At 53.1% G+C, this 23,593-nt stretch overlaps 5 protein-coding genes across 18 annotated transcripts in view; 2 read left to right on the top strand and 3 right to left on the bottom strand.

The window, feature by feature from the left end:
- Positions 1–251: 251 nt before the first annotated feature.
- LOC116079081 (atherin-like) lies at positions 252–1,752 on the bottom strand. Its single transcript, XM_031354770.1, has 2 exons — positions 1,032–1,752; positions 252–814 (listed from the first exon to the last, which is right to left on the bottom strand). The coding sequence occupies exon 1, from the start codon at positions 1,625–1,627 to the stop codon at positions 1,097–1,099; it is 531 nt and encodes a 176-aa protein (XP_031210630.1). The 5' UTR covers positions 1,628–1,752; the 3' UTR covers positions 252–814; positions 1,032–1,096.
- On the top strand, positions 1,006–5,712 carry Eif5a (eukaryotic translation initiation factor 5A). Of its 4 annotated transcripts, none has more exons than XM_031354772.1 (7): positions 1,006–1,232; positions 1,965–2,058; positions 3,077–3,262; positions 4,430–4,534; positions 4,707–4,838; positions 4,935–5,008; positions 5,091–5,712. In XM_031354772.1, the coding sequence occupies exons 3-6, from the start codon at positions 3,098–3,100 to the stop codon at positions 4,995–4,997; spliced, it is 465 nt and encodes a 154-aa protein (XP_031210632.1). In that variant the 5' UTR covers positions 1,006–1,232; positions 1,965–2,058; positions 3,077–3,097; the 3' UTR covers positions 4,998–5,008; positions 5,091–5,712. The 4 variants fall into 4 exon arrangements, with proteins under 4 accessions (XP_031210632.1, XP_031210631.1, XP_031210634.1 ...); XM_031354774.1 differs by lacking the exon at positions 1,006–1,232 and adding an exon at positions 1,454–1,595; XM_031354771.1 differs by lacking the exon at positions 1,965–2,058 and having other exon boundaries at positions 1,011–1,232.
- Positions 5,369–8,454, bottom strand: Gps2 (G protein pathway suppressor 2). Of its 2 annotated transcripts, none has more exons than XM_031354767.1 (11): positions 8,329–8,454; positions 7,966–8,128; positions 7,543–7,652; positions 7,354–7,466; positions 7,171–7,250; positions 7,000–7,082; positions 6,607–6,760; positions 6,437–6,526; positions 6,276–6,355; positions 6,101–6,196; positions 5,369–5,983 (listed from the first exon to the last, which is right to left on the bottom strand). In XM_031354767.1, the coding sequence occupies exons 2-11, from the start codon at positions 8,057–8,059 to the stop codon at positions 5,747–5,749; spliced, it is 1,137 nt and encodes a 378-aa protein (XP_031210627.1). In that variant the 5' UTR covers positions 8,060–8,128; positions 8,329–8,454; the 3' UTR covers positions 5,369–5,746. The 2 variants fall into 2 exon arrangements, with proteins under 2 accessions (XP_031210627.1, XP_031210628.1); XM_031354768.1 differs by having other exon boundaries at positions 5,820–5,987; positions 8,329–8,453.
- Positions 8,455–8,595: 141 nt separating this feature from the next.
- Positions 8,596–20,451, bottom strand: Neurl4 (neuralized E3 ubiquitin protein ligase 4). Of its 4 annotated transcripts, none has more exons than XM_031354753.1 (29): positions 19,984–20,450; positions 18,706–19,150; positions 18,437–18,502; positions 18,047–18,345; positions 17,766–17,877; positions 17,589–17,677; positions 16,805–16,877; positions 16,421–16,685; positions 15,999–16,180; positions 15,805–15,890; positions 15,520–15,682; positions 15,226–15,424; positions 15,068–15,144; positions 14,906–14,984; positions 14,382–14,557; positions 14,169–14,300; positions 13,739–13,884; positions 13,443–13,667; positions 13,254–13,352; positions 12,998–13,159; positions 12,667–12,831; positions 11,955–12,113; positions 11,463–11,642; positions 11,262–11,349; positions 11,050–11,157; positions 10,786–10,930; positions 10,520–10,632; positions 10,280–10,445; positions 8,606–9,307 (listed from the first exon to the last, which is right to left on the bottom strand). In XM_031354753.1, the coding sequence occupies exons 1-29, from the start codon at positions 20,269–20,271 to the stop codon at positions 9,103–9,105; spliced, it is 4,692 nt and encodes a 1,563-aa protein (XP_031210613.1). In that variant the 5' UTR covers positions 20,272–20,450; the 3' UTR covers positions 8,606–9,102. The 4 variants fall into 4 exon arrangements, with proteins under 4 accessions (XP_031210616.1, XP_031210613.1, XP_031210615.1 ...); XM_031354755.1 differs by having other exon boundaries at positions 14,388–14,557; positions 19,984–20,347; XM_031354756.1 differs by lacking the exon at positions 18,437–18,502 and having other exon boundaries at positions 8,596–9,307; positions 19,984–20,451.
- Positions 20,452–21,179: 728 nt separating this feature from the next.
- The window catches only part of LOC116079078 (protein phosphatase inhibitor 2-like), a 3,738-nt gene continuing 1,324 nt past the window's right edge, over positions 21,180–23,593 (top strand). For 2 of the 7 annotated variants that reach the window (XM_031354761.1, XM_031354760.1), the window contains exons 1-5: positions 21,184–21,880; positions 22,242–22,346; positions 22,456–22,527; positions 22,752–22,840; positions 22,948–23,193. In XM_031354761.1, the coding sequence (XP_031210621.1) occupies positions 21,429–21,880; positions 22,242–22,346; positions 22,456–22,527; positions 22,752–22,840; positions 22,948–23,193 (964 nt within the window). In that variant the 5' untranslated portion in view covers positions 21,184–21,428. Of the gene's footprint in view, positions 21,881–22,122; positions 22,347–22,455; positions 22,528–22,751; positions 22,857–22,947; positions 23,194–23,593 lie in introns of all 7 variants that reach the window. The other 5 variants (XM_031354766.1, XM_031354765.1, XM_031354762.1 and 2 more) reach the window with 5 other exon arrangements.

The raw sequence follows: 23,593 nt of genomic DNA, 5'->3' as shown, positions 1-23,593 counted from the left end.
GGAGAAAGTCAAAGTAACTTAACAATGCACTATCTTTGTTTTCAATTTTCCGGCCCTTGTTTCCCAAACTGGAGATTACAGGCATAAATTTCAAGACCAACTTTATGTGCTGGCCTTATAACAAGCCTTCTGCCTCAGCCTCCTAATGATCTGGCAATATAGCCCGTGCCTCCTGGTCCAGAGCCACTCTACTCACAAGTTTGATTTTGGAAGAAACATTAGATATATCCTTTCAGAAAACTCAAGCCTACTTGGGGAAAACAATCAGAAACGCTATGCAATTCTCTTTATTTAGGATCTAGAATGGAAAAGCTTCTATGCGAACCATAGGGATCAATACTAACCAGGGATTAGACAAAATGGTGGCTTGTATCGGACAGTTCTGGATACTGAAACTATGGCGCACAAGTTGTGTAAAGTAGAGAAGCGGAGATGGTAGTAATCCGACCTCACTAGCGTGGGAGGGAAGAGAGTCTCCCATGGAAAGCGGTCTCTTGAGCACGTGCAGAGCTGGGACAGTGATCCCGGGAAGAGCAACACACCTAACTAGGCAGGTTCTCTGAAACGAGTTTGTGAGTTGTTCAATTCCAGTTAAAGCCGAGGTGTGGCGCCTGCTCAGACGCATGCGTTCTTGATGCTGCAAGTAGCACAGTGGCGTGGTCTTTTCAACACCCAGCGTACGGACGACGTCTGAGATGGAAGGGGCGTTTAGGATTGCTAACACGCATGCGTTAAGACCCAGGCGTTTCCTTCGGAGGGTGTGGAGTGCAGGGTTCTGTATTGCGCAGCCGCAAGGGTTGCCCTGTAGAGCGAGCTGTCGATCAAGGGGAGGGAAGAAGAGGTTGAAGGGATTTAAAAAAAAAAAAAAAAACCGGTGCGCCTGCGTATTGCCCACTGGTTGGAAGCGCTCCTGACTGGAAAGGGGCGGGGTCACGCGTGTGCGTCATTGGATGGGTAGGTGGGAGAGAGGGTGGAGATCGGGGAGGGTCCGTGCGCTTGCGCAGTGCGGGGGTGGAAGGTGGTGGAACTACCTAGCACGCTTGCGCGGCTGTCATAGGGCTGCTTGGTTGGTCAGTGGGGAGTCGGCGCCTGCGTACTAAGACCCGTGTGCAGCAGCGGCGGCGGCGCTAGAGGCGGCGGCGGCGGCGGCGGTAGCAGCACAGTAGCGGGTTCGGAGGCAGCAGTTGGGCTCGCGGCGAGCGGACCAGGTTGAGTCAGTGCGTTCGCGCGAGGTGAGAGCGGGCAGGGCGCGCCTGCGCGTAACCTCGGTTTGGGCCCACGAACGAGAGACGGAACTACGCGGGGGTCGGGGAGGGGGGCAGAAGGGAGCGGCGGCTATCGCCGCACGGGTTCGGTGAGGGAACGGCGCGAGGTGTGGAGAGGCGGGCGCAGGGCCCGGTCGGCGCGAAGGGTGACGGTTGGGGCCGGCCGGGTGACGTTGGAGCGACGCAGGGCGGGGGACGGCGAGCCGCGAGGCCGCCACGCGGGAGAGGCCGCCAGGCGGCCACGCCGGGGCGAGGGCCGGGGGCCAGATCGGCCCAGACAGGGCAGAGGCTCCTGTGCCGTTGAGGACCGGCGCTGTGCGGCCACGTGAGGTGGGGGAGGGGGCTGTTCGGTGAGAGGGCATGTGGAGGGGGTTGGCGGCCGACGGGGGGGAGGGGAGACGGCATGGTCCTGGCCTGGCGCAGCTTTGGGGCAGGGGCAGCCGTAGCACCGGAAGTGTTCCCCATTGGAGGCTGCCCTCGGGGTCCGAGGCCATGCGGCCGAACATTGACCGGGGCCGCATGGCTGCACGGGGACCCCTCCCCCCTGGCCCGGGCCACCGGAAGCCCCGGGCGACCACATGGTGGGCGCGAGCCGGCAACCCCCAGCGCAAGGAGGTCTGGTCTTTTCTGGGTTTCTACGGAGCCTTGGATTTTGGTGTGCGGGAGAGACCCTACCCTTGGGTCTCAATCATCCCGCAGGGCCCGTTGCAGGCATATGTTAGTGCTCCCCAGCCTCATGGGCCTCTGGAGCTCATCCCTCAGCCTTCATGTGAAGTGAGACGTCCAGCCAGATGTAAGTGGTACTACTTTGCTGGGGAAACCGGGAAAAGTGGGGAAACTGAGGGCGATTGGATTGAAGCCCAACTCTTTCTCAGCCCATGCCGACAGCGCCTGAAAGTAGTGAGCTTCTAGTTCCCCCTGCAGTGATCTTGGATCTTCACCTTGCCAGTCAGTGCCTTCCCTGTTGTGTTTTGTTTGGGAGTTAGTGTGTTTTAGAGTCCTTAACTTTACCAGCCTAGTACGATTTCTATTACTACTACGAGTCTTTTGCTTTCATTTTATTGTCATTCACCACCCCTTACTCCCCCACTTTCTACTGACTGTACAGGCTGGGCCTGAAAAGCCGACAGGACTGGTGCATCCTGGGAAAAGTGGGAGGGCCATCGACAAAAGGCTGAGTTCCCTACGGGAACTGAGATCGAAATGTTTGGCAGTGGGATCCTTTAGGAAACTACTTTCTCTCCCATGACTGCATCTGCAAGTGCATGTTGGAGGCGGGAATCCCCCAAAGAGGCCTTGTGGTTTCCTGTACCAATGACTGGCTTGTGTGTGGACAGGGTGTGTGTGGGGGGGTAACAGCTGGGTGGGGCCTTGTCCTCCGTCTCCACCCCTTCATTAGCCCCGCCCTTCAGCTGGCTCATAGCTGCTCACCTAATTATAGTCCTGGCAGTGTGTGGGGAAGAGGGGGTGGTTGGTTTCAGTGGAGTAACACCTGAGTCCTACCAACTCCCGGGAAGTAGCCCTTTCCTCATCTCTGGGATTTGGCATCCCAACTCCCAGGAGACTTCCTTTACCTAGCCACAACTTTAGATTTCATTTTGGGGGCCCGGGGGATCCCCAGCTGTTTTTCCCCCCAATATACCAGCTCTTCAGTATGTTTGACTCCAGTTTTAAAGCAGGAAATCCAACTTTATTTGGGTGGGTAATAGAATAAAGGGGGAAGTGGAGCAGTGTTTTAGGGAGGAATGGGATAGATTAGCGGTCTTGTTAACCTCCATCGTTACTGACCCTAGTTCTCTTCTTGGCTTTAGTTGGAATCGAAGCCTCTTAAAATGGCAGATGATTTGGACTTCGAGACAGGAGATGCAGGGGCCTCAGCCACCTTCCCAATGCAGTGCTCAGCATTACGTAAGAATGGTTTTGTGGTGCTCAAAGGCCGGCCCTGTAAGATCGTCGAGATGTCTACTTCGAAGACTGGCAAGCATGGCCATGCCAAGGTTAGAGTCACCTCTCTGCATCTTGCCTTCCCTGCAGCTCCCACATCTCTAGGACTCTGGGCAGTAAACTGGTGGCTCTAGTCTTGGCCCCTTTTGCTGATGTAGTCCTTTTGTTCAGCACCCAACTTTTTGCTCCAATTCAAAACTAAACTGTTCCCAGTTTCTTCTATAGAAACTATCAAATTCTATTTTTTTCTCGCTCTTTGTGCTAGTTTTCTTTGGGTTTGTATATTCGGTTTCTTATTCTTGACTTTTTTATTCCTTGGGCTCCTCGTCCAGAATTTCTCCAGTCAAGCTCCCCGCCCCCCCAGGCGGTCCTCCAGTGTGAATTCTCAAATCACTGGTGCTGCTCTCCAAGTTGTGGCTTTCCCTCTGGGATAGTGATGTATCTCATGCCCTCTACCTGCTGCTGGCTGCCCTCTGTTCTTTGGTTTACTTACTTAAGACTTGGCATTCTTTTTCTTTGCTTAGACTTTCCCTGTCTTCCTCAGAAGTTCAACCTGACTAGTTAAAATTTTTGTGGTTTATTTCCTATCCTTTGACTTGACATTAAATATAACTAGTTTATCGTAAGGCTAGCTCTCCTGTTTTCCTTGCATACTGACTGCACAGTTCATTCTGCTCTTCTCCTGGGTCATTGTCTTCAGATCTTTTACATTCCTTTGCTTCATTTTCTCAGCTTCTTCTACTTGTCTTACTTAGCCCACATTTGTCCAAGAAACGTTTGTCCTAGATAATTCCCCAATACAGTAAAGCAGGGTCTTGTGTATTTCAGGATACCCTCAGAATTGAACTTCTTCCACCTCTACTCTTCTAGTGCTGAGATTATAGACATGTGTCATCATGATTGGTTTATGTGTTAGTAGGCATCTGACCCAGCGCCTGCATGGGCAAGCATTGTTATCAATTGAGTGATATCCTCAGTTCTTGCCAGTTGATGTTTGTAACTTTCATGTAAATGAGTTCCCTAAGACTGACTTCTCCCTCACTTGTTAATCCTCAGGTAGTGGTCTTTTAGCTCCAGGGCTTTCTCACTTGGTTCATTTCTAATTCCTTAATCTTTTCCCCATAACTTGGCATGCTCACTTCTCAGGCAATGACACAGGCATTTGTCTCATGCTTCAAAAATTGATTTTCTGGGTTTCTCTTTTTGACATATGTACACAGGTCCATCTGGTTGGTATTGACATTTTTACTGGAAAGAAATATGAAGATATCTGCCCGTCGACTCATAATATGGATGTCCCCAACATCAAAAGGAATGACTTCCAGGTATGTTTTTAGGATGAAGATAGTTGGTGGCTTGTGAAGGGTAGGTGTTGACCTGCACCTTATGGGGAAGGAGCTGGTAAAGGATGTGTAGTAAAGGAAGTTGCTGTCACTGCAGTTGGTCCATCCATCCTCTCTACTTAACCTACCTGTACCTGCTTCTTACTACTTCCAGCTGATTGGCATCCAGGATGGGTACCTGTCTCTGCTCCAGGACAGTGGGGAGGTACGAGAGGACCTTCGTCTGCCTGAGGGAGACCTTGGCAAGGAGATTGAGCAGAAGTATGACTGTGGAGAAGAAATCCTGGTATGATGCCCCTCCTTGCTTTATGAACACCGTTTGGCTCCTTAATTTGAAGTCGTTGAGTTAAGGCATCTCTGGACTGTCGCTTTGCTTTTCCAGATCACAGTGCTGTCTGCCATGACAGAGGAGGCAGCTGTTGCAATCAAGGCCATGGCAAAATAACTGGCTTCCAGGTGAGTGAACAGCCTCCACTGCCCCACACTCAGTGTTGAAGTTACTATCCTATCTTAAACATGATTTCTTTCTCTTGCCCAGGGTGGCGGCGGTGGCAGCAGTGATCCATGAGCCTACAGAGGCCCCTCCCCCAGCCAGGTTCTGCTCTGGCTGGGCCCTTGGCTGGACTCCTATCCAATTTATTTGACGTTTTATTTTGGTTTTCCTCACCCCTTCAAACTGTCGGGGAGACCCTGCCCTTCACCTAGCTCCCTTGGCCAGGAATGAGGGAGCCATGGCCTTGGTGAAACTACCTGCCTCTTCTCTCGCAGCCCTGAGGGGGAAAGGGAGTTGGGTACTGCTTGTGGTTTAGGTTCCCCTCTCATTTTTTTTCTTTTTAATTCAATTTGGAATCAGAAAGCTGGATTCTGGCAAATGGTCTTGTGCCCTTTATCCCAGTCACCCCCAATCTGGTCCCCTGTTCTCCATAGTCCTTCACCCCCAAGCACCACTGTACAGACTGGGGACCAGCCCCCTTCCCTGCCTGTCTCTTCCCGTTTCCCTTTAGGGGTGGGAAGAGGGTGGGGGGAGGGGACACGATCCCTCCTCAGGCATCTGGGAAGGCCTTGGCCCCCACGGGCTTTACCCTTTCCTGGGGATCTCTCCCTGACACATTTGTTAAAAATCAAACCTGAATAAAACTACAAGTTTAATATGAAGTCCCCAACTCAGTTGTCTTTGTTGACTGAAAGATGCTTTTAGAATCTAGAAAGTAGCCTTTTGTGGTTTAGGCAGCTGGATGGGAAGCAAATAAACAGCACTCGGGCATAATGGTGGGTATATTTTGTACATTTTATTGGTTTGGGGCACATAAGACCCCACCCTGAGGGAGGGTGGGTTGGAGTTCTCTGGTGGTTACTTGTGATAGAATCGTGGGTTCTGGCTGTGTTGGATGAAAGGGAGTCGAGGGCCAGGTTGGCTGGTGGTGGCAAAGCCTGACTGGTAATGATAAGAGTTCTATCAGTGGGTAGGTATTTCTTTGACTCAACATTCAGTACAAGGGGGAGGGGACAATTACAGTAAGTATACGTAGGTTTAATTACCAGCCTTACCTTCCCTGCTGCTTGTATCTGTACAGGGAGCTGGGGGGAAGCCAGGAGTCCAGGAGCTGGATGCAGAGCTTGGGGATGCATGGGCCGTAGAGAAGACTAGAGGACAAAGCTGACCTTAGGCATGCTGGGGCTCCCCTCATCTTGGCACCTTGACCTCCCAAAGCTCCATACTCACTGAGTCAGAGAAGCTAGTCTGCTGGTTGGCATGTTCCATCTGTTTTTGCAAAGTGAGGGCACTACCAGGCTGGAGGAACCCTACCGGGAGAAGAGTTTGAAATGAGTAAAATGGTGGTAGAAATCCTGAAGCTAGGGGCTCCTGCCCAGGGGGGTTATCACCTGTCTGAGTGGGCTGAAAGTGGCCATGCACTGCATAGGGTTGTGGCTGTGGCTGAGATAGGTACTGCACCGCAGGAAATGCTGATGGGGCTGAGAAAGGTAGGAGATACCCATTAGATTCTGATGCTTTTGCTGTTCTTCCCCCTGGTCTGAGGAGAACCAACACTCACCTCGGAGCTGCTGGCTAGGACTATAGGCTGGTTGTGTTGGCCCATAATGAGGTGGGGGCTGAGCAGTCCCATAAGCACCCCCTGGACTGCCTTGGAATTGTCCATGTTCTGGGGTTCCTGCAAAAGCTGCTGCTGATCCCACGTAGTGCCGGGTCTAAGGGGAAATAAACTCTGCTTAACACTGCTTAGAAAAAAACCCATATGTATGTGCCTTTATGCTCAGCTCCTACACAGTACATGCTTGGTGACAGATTAACAGTAATTTTAATACACAGAAGGAGACATGGAGGTAGGATCAGATTTCAAGACAATTCTTGGCTAGTGACATAAGCCAGCCTGAAGAGTTAAAAATCTAAAGAACAACAACAAAAAAAAACCCCAACTTCCCCTCACCGTAAGCACTTGTGGTCCAAACATCTGCTTGGCTCTGTCAGCTGCCATGAGAGTACCTGGGCGATTGTGTCCTCCAGGACTCCCTAGAAACGAGAGAGGTTTCACGATGCTAAGATAGGCAGTAGCTTCCAGGAGAGCACCCCCCCCTTAGGCAGTTTCTTCAGTCCTTACCCTGCATGCTGAGGAGGTGAGTCCCTGTATGAACCGTCAGGCTCTGCTGGTATGCAGCTGATGTCAGAGTGGTTAAGTCACTGGAGTGGAAGGAAGACAGGTCAGTTAGGTGTTCCTCCTGCTATTAGATTCTTTTGTCACCCGTGCCACTGCACAATTTTACTTTTAGCCATCACATCACACCTCTGTTCCTTTCGCCTCCGTTTTTCTTCTTCATGCAAAACTTTCTTGAGCTGTAAGAAGAGCTGGTGCTTCTCCTCCTGTAGAGCGGAAAGCTTCTCCTGCAGCTTCAGAATCTGGAAGAGGGATGAGCAGATAAAGCAGGGGAAAGAAGGAAGCCAGAAATGGAAGTGATGGAAATGGGCTACTTACTTGTTCCTTGGTCTCTTCTAGTGACATTCTCTCTTCCATTTCCTTTTTCTTTCTTCTCTCCTGCTCTTCTTTCATCTTCTGTTCCATCATCTTGTCCACCTCTTCCTCCTCTGAAGAATCAGAACGGGGAAGTGGCAAGGCGGTGTAAATAAGCTGAGCGTTAGACTGAAGACCAGCAAAAACCAGTTACTCCATCACAGCCACAGGGAGAACTTGGCTTCATTAGGTGCTCTCCAAGGTCCTTCCCAGCCCAGGGTTCTGGAACTTAGACTGGGCCTCTTCACTCACACCCTGAAGGCGCCGCTGCCTCCCTCTTAGCCTCGCCAGAAGGCGCACAGCTGGGCCCGTGGATGGGGGCAGGTTCGTGGGTAGCAGAGCCACCCTGGGCCGAGTGTCTGTCCTCCCGCTCTGGCCCAGGCTCACCCTGCCGTTTGCGTTCCCGCTCCATCATGATGTGCCGGTGCAGAGCCCTGGCCATGGCGTTGGAAAGCTTGGGGCGCTCCAGGAGTGCGGGCATGATGCTGTTGGTGACGCCTGGGCAGTGGGCACCCGACTCTGTCACTGACTGCCAGAACTCAGGCGGGGCCTGCAGAGAAGTGGGAGCTCAGAGGGACTGCGACCCGCCGGGGCGGAAGCCCTTCCGCCGCCCGCTCGCCACTTCGATCCGTGTCCCGGGCACCAGCGTCCCTCCCGGGTCTCAGCCTCAGCGCCGGCGCGCGTGCGGGGGTCTTAGGCTCTGCGCCCCCGCCCCTCCCTCGTATCCCTGGCGGCAACCCCCCTACTCGCCTTGTCGGCGCCTTCTCCGTGGCCTCCGGCGCGCCTTGGCCCCTACGTCATATCCGGCGATCAGGATAAATCCTTCCGGAGTCACGACGGCAAACGGCTCAGCGGGTTGGACGAAAGGAAAGGCGGAAGCGCTTAGAGACGGGTGCCGGGATGTCCAAATTCCATGTGGGTTTACAGGGAGGCCTGGAAGATAAAGCCCCTGGAACTCTTCACCTCGCGAGGCCACAGGAGACAGAGACAGAGACAGAGACAGAGGCAGAGGCAGAGGCAGATGCTCTGAAGACAGTATTTATTGGCTCCTTAGAAATCAGAGTCAGTAACAACTGTACAGAGGGCCCACAGCTTCCTCGGGCCGCCCTTCCTTACCCACTCCCGCCCCATGGCGCCCAGTGGCCACGGAAAAAGCAGCTTCATGTGGGCACAGAGAAACTCCTTTGGGATTCACAGTAACCAGAAACAAAAACGGAAATAAATTAAGTGATATGGGGGAGGGTAATAATAGGGAGTCACGTTCCCCAAGTCAGTGCATGAAGGGGGGCCCAGAGACTGGAGCTGGGCTCCCTACAAGCTCCCACTCATCAGAGGGAGTGTGCTGGGCCCTGAATGTAGAGATGTGCTTCACACCTGGTCTATATCAAAGCCTGTCTACGTGCTCCTCCTGCCAGGAAAGCACCTGTACATGCCATAAGTCACTGGAATGAGGTGGAGGCAGTCGTCATTCAAGAGTCCTGGGCTTGAGGCCCGGCTGTGCTTGTAGTAGTGGTATCTCACCCCTTATTCCACCCGTACCAGCAGGGCATAGAGGAGTGTGGCTCCCTTCTCCTTAGTGACCCACTCAAGTTCCGATGGGCTGAAGTGCTGGTCAGGAAGTTCTCTGAGGGCCGCGGAGGGGGGACCAGGAGTATAGGAGCCAGGACGCACACACACCTGAAAGGCCACCTGAGCCTGGTGTGTTCGCTGGGATTTTGGGTCCCGGAATCTGTTAGACAAGCAGAAACAAGAGAGTAAGGCTTCTAAGGCCCGATGACTGCTAATTCTGCTCCCTCCACCCAGGCCTTGCTGTTTTCTGGGAAATATTCTCAACGTGAATGGCTTAGCACCAACTATTTTGTGTGCGTAGCACTCTCCTCCCAAGTCCTGCTCAGCTAACTCCTCCACAACCCTCTTCATGTGTTTATTTACCCAAACACTCCAAGTGCACTTCTCATCTGTTTCACCCACTTTTGTGAGACAGTATAGGGTCTCTACTACGCTGGAGTCAATCTCCCTATATAAGGAGAGGATAAACCTTAAACTTCTGATCCACAGGCCCTGCCTGCCTCCTAGTGTTAGGACGCCAGGTATTTGTTACAATGCGCATGCGCAGTTAAGGCAGTGCAAGGGGTCAACCCCAGCAACTGGTGCAGGGTATTTTGAAAGATTTGGTATCCATATACATTCAGGAAAGCAGGCATAGAGATGCACTGATCTAATCCACACTCAGCATGTAGGTGGAAACAGGAACCAAAGTGTTCATTCAAGGCCAGCTTCAGATACAAACCAAACATGAGTTTGAGGCCAGTGTGGACTACCTGCCGTCCTGTTTTAAGAAAAAAAACAAAAGGGGCTGGAGAGATGGCTGTTCTTCAAGAGGTCCTGAGTTCAATTCCCAGCACTCACATAGTGGCTTACAACCATCTGTAATGGGATTTGATTCCCTGTGGCCCATGCCTTTAATCCCAGCACAGGGCTACACAGAGAAACCATGCCTATGTGTGTTTGTACGTGTGTGTGAGTGTGTGCGTGTGTGCGTGTGTGTGTGTGTGTATTAGGAAGAGGAGGAACAATGACAGGTAAAGTAGCAACCAGCGACAAGCCAGGGTGGGAAAGGGGTGTGGTGGGAATCCTAAGCACTCAAACGTCCCTGGGACCCTGCAGACCTTAGCCCCTAGTGCTCTCCCCTAGTACTCACTGCACTTTGGAGGCCAGAGTCTCTGCCCCAGCATACTGAAGGGAGGGGGAGAGCAGCACTGGAGGAGGCTGCTCCTCCCGGGGAGGTGCACAGTTCTCACCAGGCTCCTCAAATCCCACCCCAGGCTCTCCCTTCAAGGGTCGGCAGCTCAGGATGGAGGTAGTACCTGCGAAGAGACCTGGGTGAGGGCAGCCCCATGATTCCTCCTAGGATCCCTAAGCTCAGCCTACTCCATGGTACCTGCTCCCAACTCCCCTCGGTCCAGCACCCTCCGTACAACAGCTACACTGCTTCCATGATATGCCATGTGCCACTTCTTTGTTAGTGTGCCAGCTTCCAGATGGGGATTCACCCTAAAAGGACAGATAAGACAGACAAGTCAAAGGTCACTGGCTCTTCAAGATCACCCCCCGCACAGGAGTGCTATCACCTTCTTCCTCTTGAGACTCTTCCTTTCTCAGGGAAAATAGCCCAGAGGAAAAGACAGGCTTGTGGCCCATATGTACCTAAGATTGAACCTGCACCATCCGAAAGGCAGGGCGTATTCCCTGGGAGGCTCTCCTCGGCGCCTATGGGCCTCATCTCCTCGCAACTTCCGGCAAGATTCACAGTAGCATAAGCTACGCTTCGGCGGAGGCATGAAATAATCTTCTGTGGGACAATGATTGACAAGCTTTGTGAGTGGGTCCTGGGTCTCAACCACACGACTGCCCTCCAGACAGGGTCCAGAGCCATGGGAATGAGGCAGGCTTTGAAGGATTAGGACTTACCAGGAAGCAACAGTAGTTCTTGGAAGCGGGAGCAAAGAGCATGGTACTCGCAGCTCTTTAAAGGGCTAGCAGCAGGCGGTGGACCCCAGCACACGCTCTCCTTGATACCTGGAAGAGCAGGGGATGGAGTCATAGGAGCTGGGCTGGAAAGTACTGGATGGGGCACTGATGAGCAGACAAGGGCAGGATACCATCCCTTTGGGCTAGCGCACCGTCTACCATATCAGCTTTTTCCATGTCCCCTTGGGTTCCAGCAATCTTCCCACTGGCAGTCCCTGGGTCAGGGCTCACAATTGTCACCTGCAGAGCAAAGTAGTCAGCCACAGATTGACAGGTCCCCAGATCCCTCTGTGGACCAGAAGCTTTTCAGGCTCCCAGGAGTCCCTTTTCCTCCTCGTCTCTGTTGCACTAACCTGCTCACACTGTCCATAGAGGTCCACAAGTGCATGGCACGGCTGGGGCACATCTGGTACGGCTACCCCTTGGTCCACCCCGTTGATGTGGAGATGGAGCCCTCCAGAGGAGTCTAGCCTCAGTCCAAGGATGGTGCCTTCAGGGCAAGTGTCAAGATTTGGCCCAAACTTCTCACAGATCTGAGAGGAAAGACCTACTGTCTTCAGAATCAGCCCCTTACCACCACACCAGCCATCCTACCCATTCACTTTTTCTAGTTGCCAGTCTCTAACCTTTGCCTGTATCTTTGCCTACTGCCTAGGCTCTATTCCCAATTCATTTACCTAGAGTCCCCCTTTTTACTTCCAACTTTAACATTCTCAATGGCAGGAGCACAAGAGGAAGCAATAGGCCAAAGGTTATCCAAGTAATGACATGCATATCTCCCTTTTGGCTAGCTCCTCTCCATTCAGAGGCTTGGGTCACTTCATTCTTCCTGGCTCCCTCCTCACCTTCAGACCATTGTGGAAGACACTGCGGCCCCGCAGGAGCCAGGCTGCCCGTTTAAGGGCACAAGCAGAGGCAGGGAAGTTAAGCCTCTCAGGTGGGCAGGTGATAACTCCCAGAACAAGAGAAGATGTCCACTGTCGGTTCAGGAAGTCTATTCGCACCTGAATGAGAAGGAACTATTCTATATGCACAGCTTACCGACAGAGGCCACCCACCTACCCAAACCAGTCTTTGCACTAGAGTGCGACCTGCCTGACACACTACCCCTTCTTGATGTTTGTACAGAGCAGAGACTGTCAACTCAGATATCTTCTTCCCTGTTTCTACTGCTGCTGGGGACAGAATCCAGGTCCTTGTACATGTCAAGCACATGTTCTACACTGAACTACAGTCCCAACATTCTTTCTCTTTGAACCCTGGTCTGTTCCTAGACACTTCCTTCAACTGGCTTTTGTTCTTTTGTTTGTTTTTTTTTTGTCTTTCGAGGCATTTCTCTGCATAGCTCTGGCTGTCCTGGAACTCACTATGTAGACCAGGCTAGCCTTGAACTCACAAAGATCCGCCTGCCTCTCTCTGCTTCCAAGTGCTGGGATTAAAGGCAGGTACCACCACTACCCAGCTCAGCTGGCTAACTTCTTACCTATCTTTTCATTTGCAGCAGAAAGGGCCTCTCACCCTGGAGTAGTAATGAGCTAGGCAGGAAGAAAGGCACACCTGAACAAGCAAATGGGGCACCAGGGGCTGGCTGATGACAACGATGCCCTGGTTGTAGCTGGCTACCCGAGTGGCTGTGCGGTTCCCGTTGGATAAGAGGATATTCTTCCCATGGTTCTCCAGGAATTCAAGGGCTGTGGGCATAATCCCCACTTGATTCTGGCCCTGGTGTGGAAATACAGACTGAGCTTCACAGGATATCAATAGCAGGTTTTACCCACCACATTAGAGTGCACACAGAGTTCAACTATGAACTCTGCTGGACCAGGAGATAGATCCCACTACCCTGGTAACTACCCTAGCGACCCAGCAGGCCCTACTGCAGCCTTACTCTCAGCCCATGCTCCTCGCCCTCATCATCTTCCTCGCCCTCACTGCCAGTGTCTGAGCTGGGAGAAGGTGGCTGGGTGCCTTCTGGTTCCTCCAGCCTTGTGGAGCTGACAATGGCCACACTGCGTACTGGCCCATATAGATCCAACACAGCCCACACATTCTAGGAACAGAGACCAGGGAAGTAAGTCAGAAATCAGCACAAGAACTCCAACCAACTAGTCCCTCCCCAAATTCAAAGAAGCTCTTAGATCTACCTTGGCAATACCGGTGGCAGCAGGCCCCATATCTTCTCCATCTACCAAGATATGCATTGTGTCATCTGCACACCGACGAATGCCCACACGGCTTCCCACCTAGACCCAAGGTTCAACAAAGAAGCTCAGTGAACTGTCTCTACTCTCACTCCCAGCCCCCACTGCCTGCTCCAGGGCCAGGTGCTTCACCCCTAGTCTCTCGAGGTTCCGGCCATAGTTCATCCTTTGGAGGTGCCCATCACGCCTCACTTCACAGCTGGAAACCATCCAGGTGGTCTTTGTCCGGAGTTCAGGCAAGGAAGGAGGCAGCCCCGGACCACTGCCTGCTCCAGGTCCCATGTCCTCAGGTGCAAGTGTGGTCAGCCCCAGCCGGAGGGAGCCTGCCCACTTCTCGTCTAGCTCTTCCACTTTCACCTGTGAGAAAGAAAACATTGGGTGGCCCTGTCTGATGGCTAGTAACCCCCCTTTACTTCTCCACAGCCCACCTCAAAAACTTCTTCAGCCTTGAGCTCCTTGGTGCTGAAAACGAGGCCATGTGCATAGCCAGCCACACGGACTGCCCGTGTGCCATCCTCCTCCAGAGTGACATTCTTGCCACAGGTGCTATGGAATCGGTGAGCTACACCCGCCACTGTGGATAGATGTTTGGAAAAGGGGTAGGATTAGGGTTGACTACCTTCAGATGGGCTGGCTGCTAGTATAGCTTTAGATGAAAGCTAAGGCCCCATCTGCCATGATTCATCAAGACCTCTGCACACCTTTCACCATAGTAAGTCCCAAGACGCCCAGTACATGGGATCTTAGACTCTGGGAGTCAGGGAAAGTACGAGTCTATGTCTCATATATAAGTACCCCCTGCTCAAAAACTCCTACTAAGCACTTGCTACCCAGCCTTTTCCTTCCTTAAGCAGGTACCTGGAGAATGCAAGGGGAATGACTTCTCAGTGGCAGTGTTGCTGGTTGCCAGGCTGTTGTCCATGGGGCCGGTAGCATTGGTGATAGATACTTGGACACACTGGCCATAGAGATCCACTACTGCATAGACCTCTGTGTAGGAAAGAAGGCATCAGAAGCCTGAGGTCCTGATCGGTCTGAGTAAGAGGGCAGGCTGGAAGCCAGAGTAGTCACCTTTACCCGGAGGCAAGCCTGAGCAGGCAGCGCCTTGGTCCTGTCCATTAATGAAATAGTGCAGATCACCCTTGGCAGTTCGCATCATGCCAATGCGTGCACCTGTGCCCAGCGCGTCCAGATCACACCCATAGTTGTTTCGCATCGTATTGCCATCTTGCATGATAGCTGTACCACTGAGAAGACAGGAGGAAGGATTTGGCCTCCCTGCTTCCTCACTAATTGGCCCTACTCAGTCACTGCCTGCCAAAACCATCCAGTGCTATGGACATCAGGCACAGAGACTTGACCTTGGTCTGAGGCCCAGTTATGTCTCCTTTGCCCCTCGAATTCCCATAGAGAAAAGCAGGAACTGCTCTGTGGGCTACTTGGGTGGGAATTCCCAGAACTGAGGAGAAAGGGTATTAGGCCCCAGAGTCTTCCAGTGCCTATGGCCACCACAGGCCCAAACCATGCTTAGGTGTCTGATATTACCCAGCTCCACCCACCCCTGCCAAGCTGGACTCAAGGGGAGGCAGCCTAACCTCAGCATCCATGTATCATAGTCGATGTCTGTCATGGTGTTGGGAAATTCTAGGTCTTCTGGCCGAATAGCAGTAACTCCTGGGAGAAAGCAGAAGGTGAGAAATGATCCCTAGGACACAGGCATCCCATACCCTACAACCTCTGCACAGATGGTCCCTCACCAGCTTCGATGGAGCCTGACCAACGGTCTACCATCTTCTGAATGACAATTTCAAACAGTTCTCCATCCCGAAGGGCTCTGTCAGGGAGAGTGGGGATCACTAAGGCCCTATGTAAGTAGGCAGTGGGACAGTAGAGATACTAAAGTCAAGAGACTGACCGGTTGGAAATGACAATGGCATCGTTGAACTCGCTGCGGCAGTTATGACGGAGAGCAGTGCGACCGCCATTAGTGATGACTGCGTTACTGCCGTGCAGCTGGTGGAAGCGCAGGTCAGAGCCCCCAGCTGCAGAGGATGGAGAACTGGGAGACATCTGGTTGTTTCCTTCAGGGAGTGGCTCAGAGACTGGAGGCACCTCTGCAATAGTAGACATCACCCACTAAGTCTCTAGGTGTCTTTAAGGATTCCCAAGGCCACCCTAATCCTTTACCCCAGCCCTGTCGGGCCCTCACCCACGTCATCCACAATAGTAGCCTGGGCTGCCTGGCCATAGAGATCGACCACAGCATAGACACCCGGGGGAACATTCCAGGCAGCAGGGCCCTGAGTCATTCCATTGACGAAGAAGTGGAGCGTTCCATCCTCCCGCCGCACTACGCCCACTGTGTCCCCTGCCTTGGAAGAAGTGGGGCTGGAATGAGGAGTCAGGCAGAGTTCCTGCCTGAGATGGCCCTGCATCTACCAAGCCTCCCTGACTCCCCCAACACTATATCCAGTCATCATGACGGCTCTCTCACCTTGAGGCGGTCCAGGTTGTGTCCATATTCATCTAGGATGGTTGTCCCATTGTGCATTACCCCATTCCCAGTCATCATCCAGGTCCCTGCAGGAACGGAAGTGGCAGAAGATGAGGAACAAGGAACAAACTACAACCTTGGAGCGGCTTCTTCTCTGGAACCCTACATCAGCCCTGCCCTTCTTGGGAGCTCACCAGAGCGTAAATTGGTCATAGTAGAGGGCAACTGGAGGTAGGCAGGGTTGTGGGTAGTGACACCAATCTCAATGGAGCCAGCCCATTTGTCCACCATCTTGTCAATGCGCACCTGGAACACCTCTCCATCCCGGAGGGCTCTGCTGCTCAGTACCACGCCATGATTGAAGTCATCAGTGGCACTGAGGACACAGCAAGTGTGGACTCAGCTCTCAGCACGCTGAGTATGTCAAGGCTTAAACCAGCACTATTAGTCTGATACCCATGGCCCCAAGACAACCAACCAGATCTCTTGCTCCCAGAAGTCTCCATCTTTCTGTCCAGGACTTCCTATACCAGATACCCTCCCATGTTCCCACCTCAGTGCCCCCACACCCTCTTAGGGCCCCCTTGCAGGTGACTCTCCATCCCATGGGTCATACTGGGGCCTCAGGGCAGTGCGTCCCTCGTGGGTGATAGCTGCCTTCTGGCCACAGTTAGGATGGAAGAGCAAGCGTTCAGGTTCTGCCTGGGCTGCAGGGGCAGCACGACGAAGAGCACCCTCGGGGGACAGAGCCCTCAGGATGGCATTGTTCCGGCGGAGACGGTCACTGTGGTTATTATTATGGACTATGGTCACTTTCACTGCCATTCCATACAAGTCTACTACACCATATACAACTGGTGGTGTCAATGGAGTAGCTACGCCTGCAGCAGAACAGAATGAAAGAAGAGTCAAATAGAGGAAGAGCAAGCATCACAAAGAAGGGTGAGGTATGACCCACTGATGGCCCTGGGCCAGCAGTCTTTCTTGTGTGTCACCTTACCCTGATCGATGCCATTAATGAAGAAGTGCAGGGCAGAGTTGGACTTCCTCGTGAGGCCAATATGGTCACCCTCCTAACCAAAGAAGAAAGACCCTAGTCCGGAATTTAGCTACACTCAGGCCCAGGTTCCAGCAGTCCTAGGCACTTTCTACCACCCCATTCCACAGGAGACCACCTACTGAAGAAGTTCACATAAGACCACTCTTGGGTAGGAGCTGGGTCCCTGCTTTCGAGACACAATTCCACATTTCCCAAATGCCCAATGTAAAGTAGGTACTAAATTAAACGTTTTTTAAAAAAGATTTATTTATTTTATTTATATGAGTACATTGTAGCTGTCTTCATACACACCAGAAGAGGGCATCAGATCCTATTACAGATGGTTGTGAGCCACCATGTGGTTGCTGGGAATTGAACTCAGGACCTTTGGAAGAGCAGTCAGTGTTCTTAACCTCCGAGCCATCTCTCCAGCCCTAAATTAAACTATTTTAAAAACAATCTTTTTTTTTGTTTTCCTCTAAAATCTCCACCTACTTAGTGCTATTGGGGCTAGAGATATAACTCAATGGTAGAGTACTTGCCAAGCATGTTCAAGGCCGAGGTTCCATTCCCAGCACCAAAGGGAAAAAGGCGCTACTAACAAGCATATCTTAGATCCTGTTAGACAGCCTTGCCTTCTCAGAAGAAGTCTCATGCAGAAAGGGACTTGTTCTTGGCTCCAGGGAACACTGCCTGGTGCCCCGGCTTCCCTGGACTGGCCCAAACAACTGTGCTGCACACTCACCTGCAGTTCATCCAGACTGAACTCACAGTACTCCCGGCGAGTGCCTTTGCCATTGGTCAGGATCCCACAACCACTCATCATGATGGTGCCTGATAAGACGGACACCCAGTTAGGGAAAGGCTGTCTGGGTCTCATCAACTCAAAGCCTGTGTCCCTACCCCTACCCATAGCTGGTACCTGACTGCAGGTTGGTCATGGTGGCTGGGTACTCCAGGCTATTGGGATTGTGGGTGGTGACCCCAATCTCGATGGAACCAGACCACTTGTCTACAAGCTTGTCAATACGGATCTAGGGTTGAGTGAGAGCAGACAGGTCCAGGAAATATAACCACAGAAGTCAGGCCCTCAAACCCTTGGTTCCTCACCAGTCATTGGCATCTCACCATCAAGGATCAATCCTTACGTTTAGCTCCAAATCTTTGGCAGGAAGCTCAGCCAGACTCCAGGATTTTACATACCTCAAACATTTCATTATCCCGAAGTGGGCGGTTGGTCATGACAACCCCATTGTTGAATTCATCCAGGGGCCTCCTGCGCTCAGCCGTCTTATTATTGTTGCTGAGTTTGATGAGGGTTCCGCACTTCTCATGAAAGAGCAGGGCATCATTGGAAGTGAGGATGGGAGAGGTGGCTGGCCCACTGGATGCCAGTCCGTCCCCTGCTGGTGGGGAACTCAGGTTCACATTAAGGAGGCCCCCATTGTAGGCAGACAGGATAGCGTTGCTCACCACCTCGGACAGCTCCATGCTGGCAAAGTCTGTAGAAGCAAGAAGGAAGTCAAGATGAAGCTCTATCCCTGTCCACCTTACTGCCCATTCCCCTTCCCTGGGCTTCCCCGAAGCCCTCACCATTATGCGAATCAAGGCTGTTAGGAAACGTCTCCGGCCGTGCCTGCGCTGGGGACACCATGAAGGCTAGGGACCAGGTAGGGTGGGAGGGGAATAAGGGTTCAGCCCATGCTTCAGGGCCCAGTCAGGAGACCATCTCTTCTAACCCCTAGAGTCCCCTGTAATAGGCTCTGGGCTCAATGGCCCCTCCCCTCCCCCAGCTGACTTGTGACTACTTCTGCCCCATTTCTTCAGCCAAAACTCATGTTTCCCCAAAGCTGTGTTCTCACCTTCATCCACAGAGGTCCCCCGTTCCGACAGGGCAGAATCTTCTGGAGGGGCCAAGGGCTCAAGGGGAGGTGTGGGGATAGGAGTGGGAAGGCTGAAGCCTGGCTCGGGGGGCAGCACAGTGATCTGGGTGCACTTGCCATAAAGGTCCACAACAGCCCAGACACGAGCAGGGAGGCCTGTGGCTGCCACACCGCAATCCCGCCCGTTCACCCAGAGCCGGAGCTCCCCAGTGGCTGTGCGTTCCACACCCACTCGGTCCCCTTCGACAAGTTGGTCCAGGTCCTGGCCGTATTCCTCCAATACAGAGCGACCGTCCCGCAGCACTGAGCAGCCTGATACTACCCAGGAGCCTCCCTTCAGCCCAGTGGCACTGCTCGGGAAGTCCAGCGCACTGGGATCCAGTGCCGTCACTCCAATCTCAATGGAGCCACTCCAGGAGTTGACCTACGAGAGGGTGGTGGACAGTTTCAGTATGAAATCCCATCACCAGAAGCCACGTCCCAGAGCACTGTGTCCCTCTCACCCTGATCTCTGAGGCCACTGACATCGACACACAAATAACTTTTTGAACCTAGCCTCCACAACTATCCAGACCCACTGGCTCTCAGCATCTGTGCGCTGTCTGCTGCCACGTGTTTCACCACATCAACCCTTTACTCACTGAACAAGCTGGTTAAAGGCTCTGGTTTTAACCTGACTTCCTCTTATTCCCCAGTCTCTGTGGCTCCTCAAGCTCTCCAATCACATGCCTCTGAGGCCCACATAGCTCGCTCTCCTACATCACTCTCATTCCCAACCCAATCCTCTAGTAGGGTAAGGCTCCACCCAGATTCATTCTCTTCTCCTTCCAAATTCATTTTGGAGTCAAGCAAGTCACATACACTTCCTTTCTCTCATGTCTCCTCATCTATCTTTCTGGTTTGGAGCGTTTGTCAACAGTTTGTGCTTTTTATTATTTCTCTATTCTCCCATCACGTCTCGGGCACCTGTCTATTTTCCATCCCTAAGAGATCGTACTAGATGTGTTCACTAGCCATTCTTATAACTGGGCCCCGTATCCCTGTCCCGCTTCTGGGTCCTGAGAAAACTCATGCTCCTTTGTAATGAATGTGTCTGTTTCACGTCCTTTTCCTTTCTCTTCTCCGGTGCACTACAGTGTGCCGCCTCGCTATCGGTACCTGGAGACTCGGTTGGAGCTGCAGACAGTTCCACCACTTCTCCCTCTCGTTCACTCCCACCACCCTCCACACCTCGTATCCGCGACCCCAGCTTTGCACCTTGCGGTCGATGCGGACGGTGAAGACGCGTCCATCGCGCAAGGGTTCTCGGCTCAGCACCAGCCCGTGGTTAAACTCTTGGCCCGGCTGCTGCCGCCGCGCTGTGCGCCCACAGGCCGACAGGCTTACCAAGCGCCCAGTGCGCGGGTGCAGCTCCCCGCCACTGCCGAGACCCCCGCTGGACCCCAGTCCCGCTCCGCTGCTGCCAGGGCCCCCACCCCCGCCTGGCCCCGGCCCTGGCCCGGGGCCTGCCCCAGAGCCCCCACTCCCACCCGACCCCGCCGCCATCGCCGCTGATACCGCGGCCGCGCGACAGCCGCGCTTGGCGGCACCGTGGCAACCGCGGCGGACAGACGCCCTCGGGGAATACGGCCGGGGGCTGGGGCCTGATGTGCTTTACGGCACTGAGGCGTCCAGAGCTCAGGAACCTAGGTCTATCACGAGGGGAACGGAAGGACGACGGGGTCGGGGGACTTGCTTTACGGCACAGCGGGACGACAGAGGCTACGGGAGACTGGAAGATTTGGGCTGCTTTTGCGACAGTGAGTGGAAGAAACGCCCGCCGCAGGCGTATTTGCGACGAGAGCGTGCTGGCGCCCAGATACACTTTGCGACATCGCTCTGCGCCGAGGACCCAGCCCTTGTTGGGAAAAGCGACATCTTAAAGCATTCGCTTTAACGCTAGGGGTGGTGGCTTCCCCTGCACACTGCACGCCTTAAGGCGATGTAAACGCTACCTTCGGGACAGAGGAAAGGTAGTTTTATAAATCTAAGTCTCAGCCCTTTACAATACCGAGACCGGAAATGTCGCAATCCAATCACGCATCACACCTCTCCTTGCCCCGGTCCTGCACCTCTCGTCGCAGTCTCCCCGCTCCGACCCCACACACTCTGCATCACACCTCTCCTATGAAGCACAGCGAGCTATAGGGGAGCCCGCACATAGTTCAAAACCAACTTGAGCTCTTGAGTCAATTAAAATCTTAAAATTACTAATAAAAAAAATCCTAGAGGTGTCCCGATACATCCAGGCGATTACCTGAGAGCTATTAACAGAACCCAACCCTACTCAGAGGATCCCCCCACCCAGGTCTGGTGGGGCTGTGACGTCACAAGGCTCCTCGCCTCTGGCCAGGCCCCTTGACTGTGATTGGTTGATTCGGAGAAGGGCGGTGATGGAGAAGGGCGGGAACAAATTACAGAGACAAAGAAAGTCTTTGGGTGTAACAATTAGAGAAGGGTGTGAGGAGGAGCTGCCAGGCTGAAGTCTATATAATCCTCCTTTCACCTGCCCCAGTGCCGGGGGAGAGGAGGCGGAGGAGGTCCGGTCTGACCCGGAGCCCCCAGCGCCCACCGCCCACCGCGATGGGGGCCGGGCGAACGGGCGAGGCTATGTGCCGCTAGAAGGTTAGGGAGAGTCATTGGAATGATTACCAAGTTGAGCTATGGAGAAGCCGGAGTCTCTCGCACCTGTTAGTAACCTCAGTGCGGAACCCCCTGGCGGGGTTCCTAAGTCAGTAGTACCTGGAGGTGTCAAAGGTATACAAACAGACGCCGGATTACCCTCCGGAGTAGCCTTGTTTCGGGGTCCTGGCTCCCTCTTGCATTCCGGGAACCCTGTGGTCCGCAGTCCTGGTCCAATTCAGCCCTCTGAAGGAGCGGTGACCCTCAATTCGGGTCCCGCTCCGCATCTCCGGGAGGTTGCAAGCCTTGGGTCCAGCACACCCCCTGGCACTGGAACTGGTGCAACTAAGGCGTCCACCCCTGGGCCAGAGGAGCCTAAAGTGTACAACTCAGAGAGTAGTACACACTCCGGGTCATCATTCACGGAGCGGCCTCGAAGCATCCTAAAAAACAGCAGCTCCATTTTGATAAAGAAACCCCCCGCTTCGGAAAAGTAAGCAACTCAGCTTTTAGCCAGCAGCCTTGAGATGGGAGGGAAGGTGGGAGGGTGGAGTTCAGGACACCTTGAGCTGAAGCTAAGAAAAAAGCGGGGTCCCAAGGCCCTGGTTGGGGAGAGGTGGTGAGGTCAATTGGGTTGGAAATCTGAAGTTCCGTGACTTGTAGATGGAAGCAGGTGTCACAGATATCCTAGCCACACAACACTGATTATCGTTGGGTATCTGGCTCCCATCCTAGCCTCTACGAGGGAATATAAGAAGAATTTTTTGAATGCCGGGAAGAATGAAGGAGACCGCTCTGTTAGGAGAGGGCCCCGGAAGAGCTTCCTCCTTTGCTGTGTCCTTCCCTCACCTTAGGAAGTCTCAGCGCTGGGATGAAATGAACATCTTGGCTACCTACCACCCTGCGGACAAAGACTATGGCTTTATGAAGGCGGATGAGCCCAGAACCCCCTACCACAGGTGCTAAGCCCTGAGCCCTAGCTCTTCAGCCTCAACTCCTGTATTCGAACACGCGAATATGAGGAAGAGACAGGGAAGCCTCGGGTCACAAGCACTGTCTCCTCTGCAGGCTGCAGGACGATGACGATGACCAATCTGCAGAGTCTTCTCTGAAGGTGACTCCTCAGTCAGTGGCAGAGAGGTAAGAGCCCTCTCCCAGAGGGCCCTCTCCTTCTACGCTCACACCTTTGAAGGCAGTCTCAGATAGCTTTGCTCTTTGGACCCTAAAATGGTAAGATCTACAGTCCTCCTCAAGCATAACCAAAACTGATCTGGGGTAGCAGCAGCTTGGTCCCCACCCAACACCTACCCCCACTGTGGTTTTTTTTCCCTTCTGTACCCCCAACTAGTCTCCCTCCCCTTCAGGTTTGCCACAATGGACAATTTCCTCCCCAAGGTCCTCCAGTATGGAGACAACAAAAGCTCAAATACCACAGACAACTTTGCTAAGACATGTATGTGAGATGTGGGGTGGGCCTTGATGGAGAGGGGAGCTTGGGTGGGGGCAACACTTCTCTGAAAGCCTGGGTGGGGAAAGCCAAGCTTTCACACTGGCCCACAGACTCCAGTGATTTTGACAAGCATCGAAAGATACACTACAGTGAAGGGAAGTTCCTGAAGTCACTGAAAAATCTGCCCACGGAGGAGGAAAGTGCTGGGGCCAGTGGCAGCATCGGCAGCAGTAATCAAGGTGTAGTGACAGACCAGAAGCCTAGACCTGTGGAGAAAGGCTGGGCAGGAAGACTGGCGACAGGAGTCAAAAATGACACTGTCCTGACGACTGATAGCCATGTCTTAAACACCAATGGTTAGTGACGGGCCTCCTGGGACTGCAGAATGGAGATGAGACTGTTCCAGAACCCAGTTCTCCTTGAAATTTGTGTTTTCAAATCTGTTCTCTTTGGCTCTCTGCTACTCTCGTCTCGTCTCTGCTGTATTCTGCTATTCTGCTTTCTTCAGAGAGCATTGGCCTACAGTCTTGCTCATTTGATAGAGAGGCAGTGACTGGAGGGGACTCCAGGGAAGAAAGGGGAAAACTGGAGCTGAGTCTCCACTCAGGGGGCACTCCAGCGTCACGAAGAGATTAAGAGAACCCTTGGGGCCTATGGTGGCACACACCTGCCTTTAATCCCAGCACTGGGGAGGCAGAGGCAAGTGGATTTCTGAGTTGGAGGCCAGCCTGGTCTACAGAGTGAGTTCCAGGACAG

This window comes from Mastomys coucha, unplaced genomic scaffold (genome assembly GCF_008632895.1).
Source record: "Mastomys coucha isolate ucsf_1 unplaced genomic scaffold, UCSF_Mcou_1 pScaffold5, whole genome shotgun sequence".
In the NCBI taxonomy this organism is placed as follows: Eukaryota; Metazoa; Chordata; class Mammalia; order Rodentia; family Muridae; genus Mastomys; species Mastomys coucha.
This window is presented reverse-complemented; position numbering and strand designations above follow the sequence as displayed.

Coding starts and splice junctions, on each gene's coding strand:
- LOC116079081 (XM_031354770.1), bottom strand. CDS start 1,627: ATGCCCTCTCACCGAACAGCCCCCTCCCCCACCTCACGTGGCCGCACA.
- Eif5a (XM_031354772.1), top strand. CDS start 3,098: ATGGCAGATGATTTGGACTTCGAGACAGGAGATGCAGGGGCCTCAGCC. Junction 4,535..4,706: donor TCAAAAGGAATGACTTCCAG/GTATGTTTTTAG, acceptor TACTACTTCCAG/CTGATTGGCATCCAGGATGG. Junction 4,839..4,934: donor ACTGTGGAGAAGAAATCCTG/GTATGATGCCCC, acceptor TTGCTTTTCCAG/ATCACAGTGCTGTCTGCCAT.
- Gps2 (XM_031354767.1), bottom strand. CDS start 8,059: ATGCCCGCACTCCTGGAGCGCCCCAAGCTTTCCAACGCCATGGCCAGG. Junction 6,761..6,999: donor TTGGACCACAAGTGCTTACG/GTGAGGGGAAGT, acceptor ATTTCCCCTTAG/ACCCGGCACTACGTGGGATC. Junction 6,527..6,606: donor TCCTAGCCAGCAGCTCCGAG/GTGAGTGTTGGT, acceptor TACCTTTCTCAG/CCCCATCAGCATTTCCTGCG.
- Neurl4 (XM_031354753.1), bottom strand. CDS start 20,271: ATGGCGGCGGGGTCGGGTGGGAGTGGGGGCTCTGGGGCAGGCCCCGGG. Junction 14,301..14,381: donor AGGCTTGCCTCCGGGTAAAG/GTGACTACTCTG, acceptor TTTCCTACACAG/AGGTCTATGCAGTAGTGGAT. Junction 13,668..13,738: donor AGGCTGAAGAAGTTTTTGAG/GTGGGCTGTGGA, acceptor TCTTTCTCACAG/GTGAAAGTGGAAGAGCTAGA.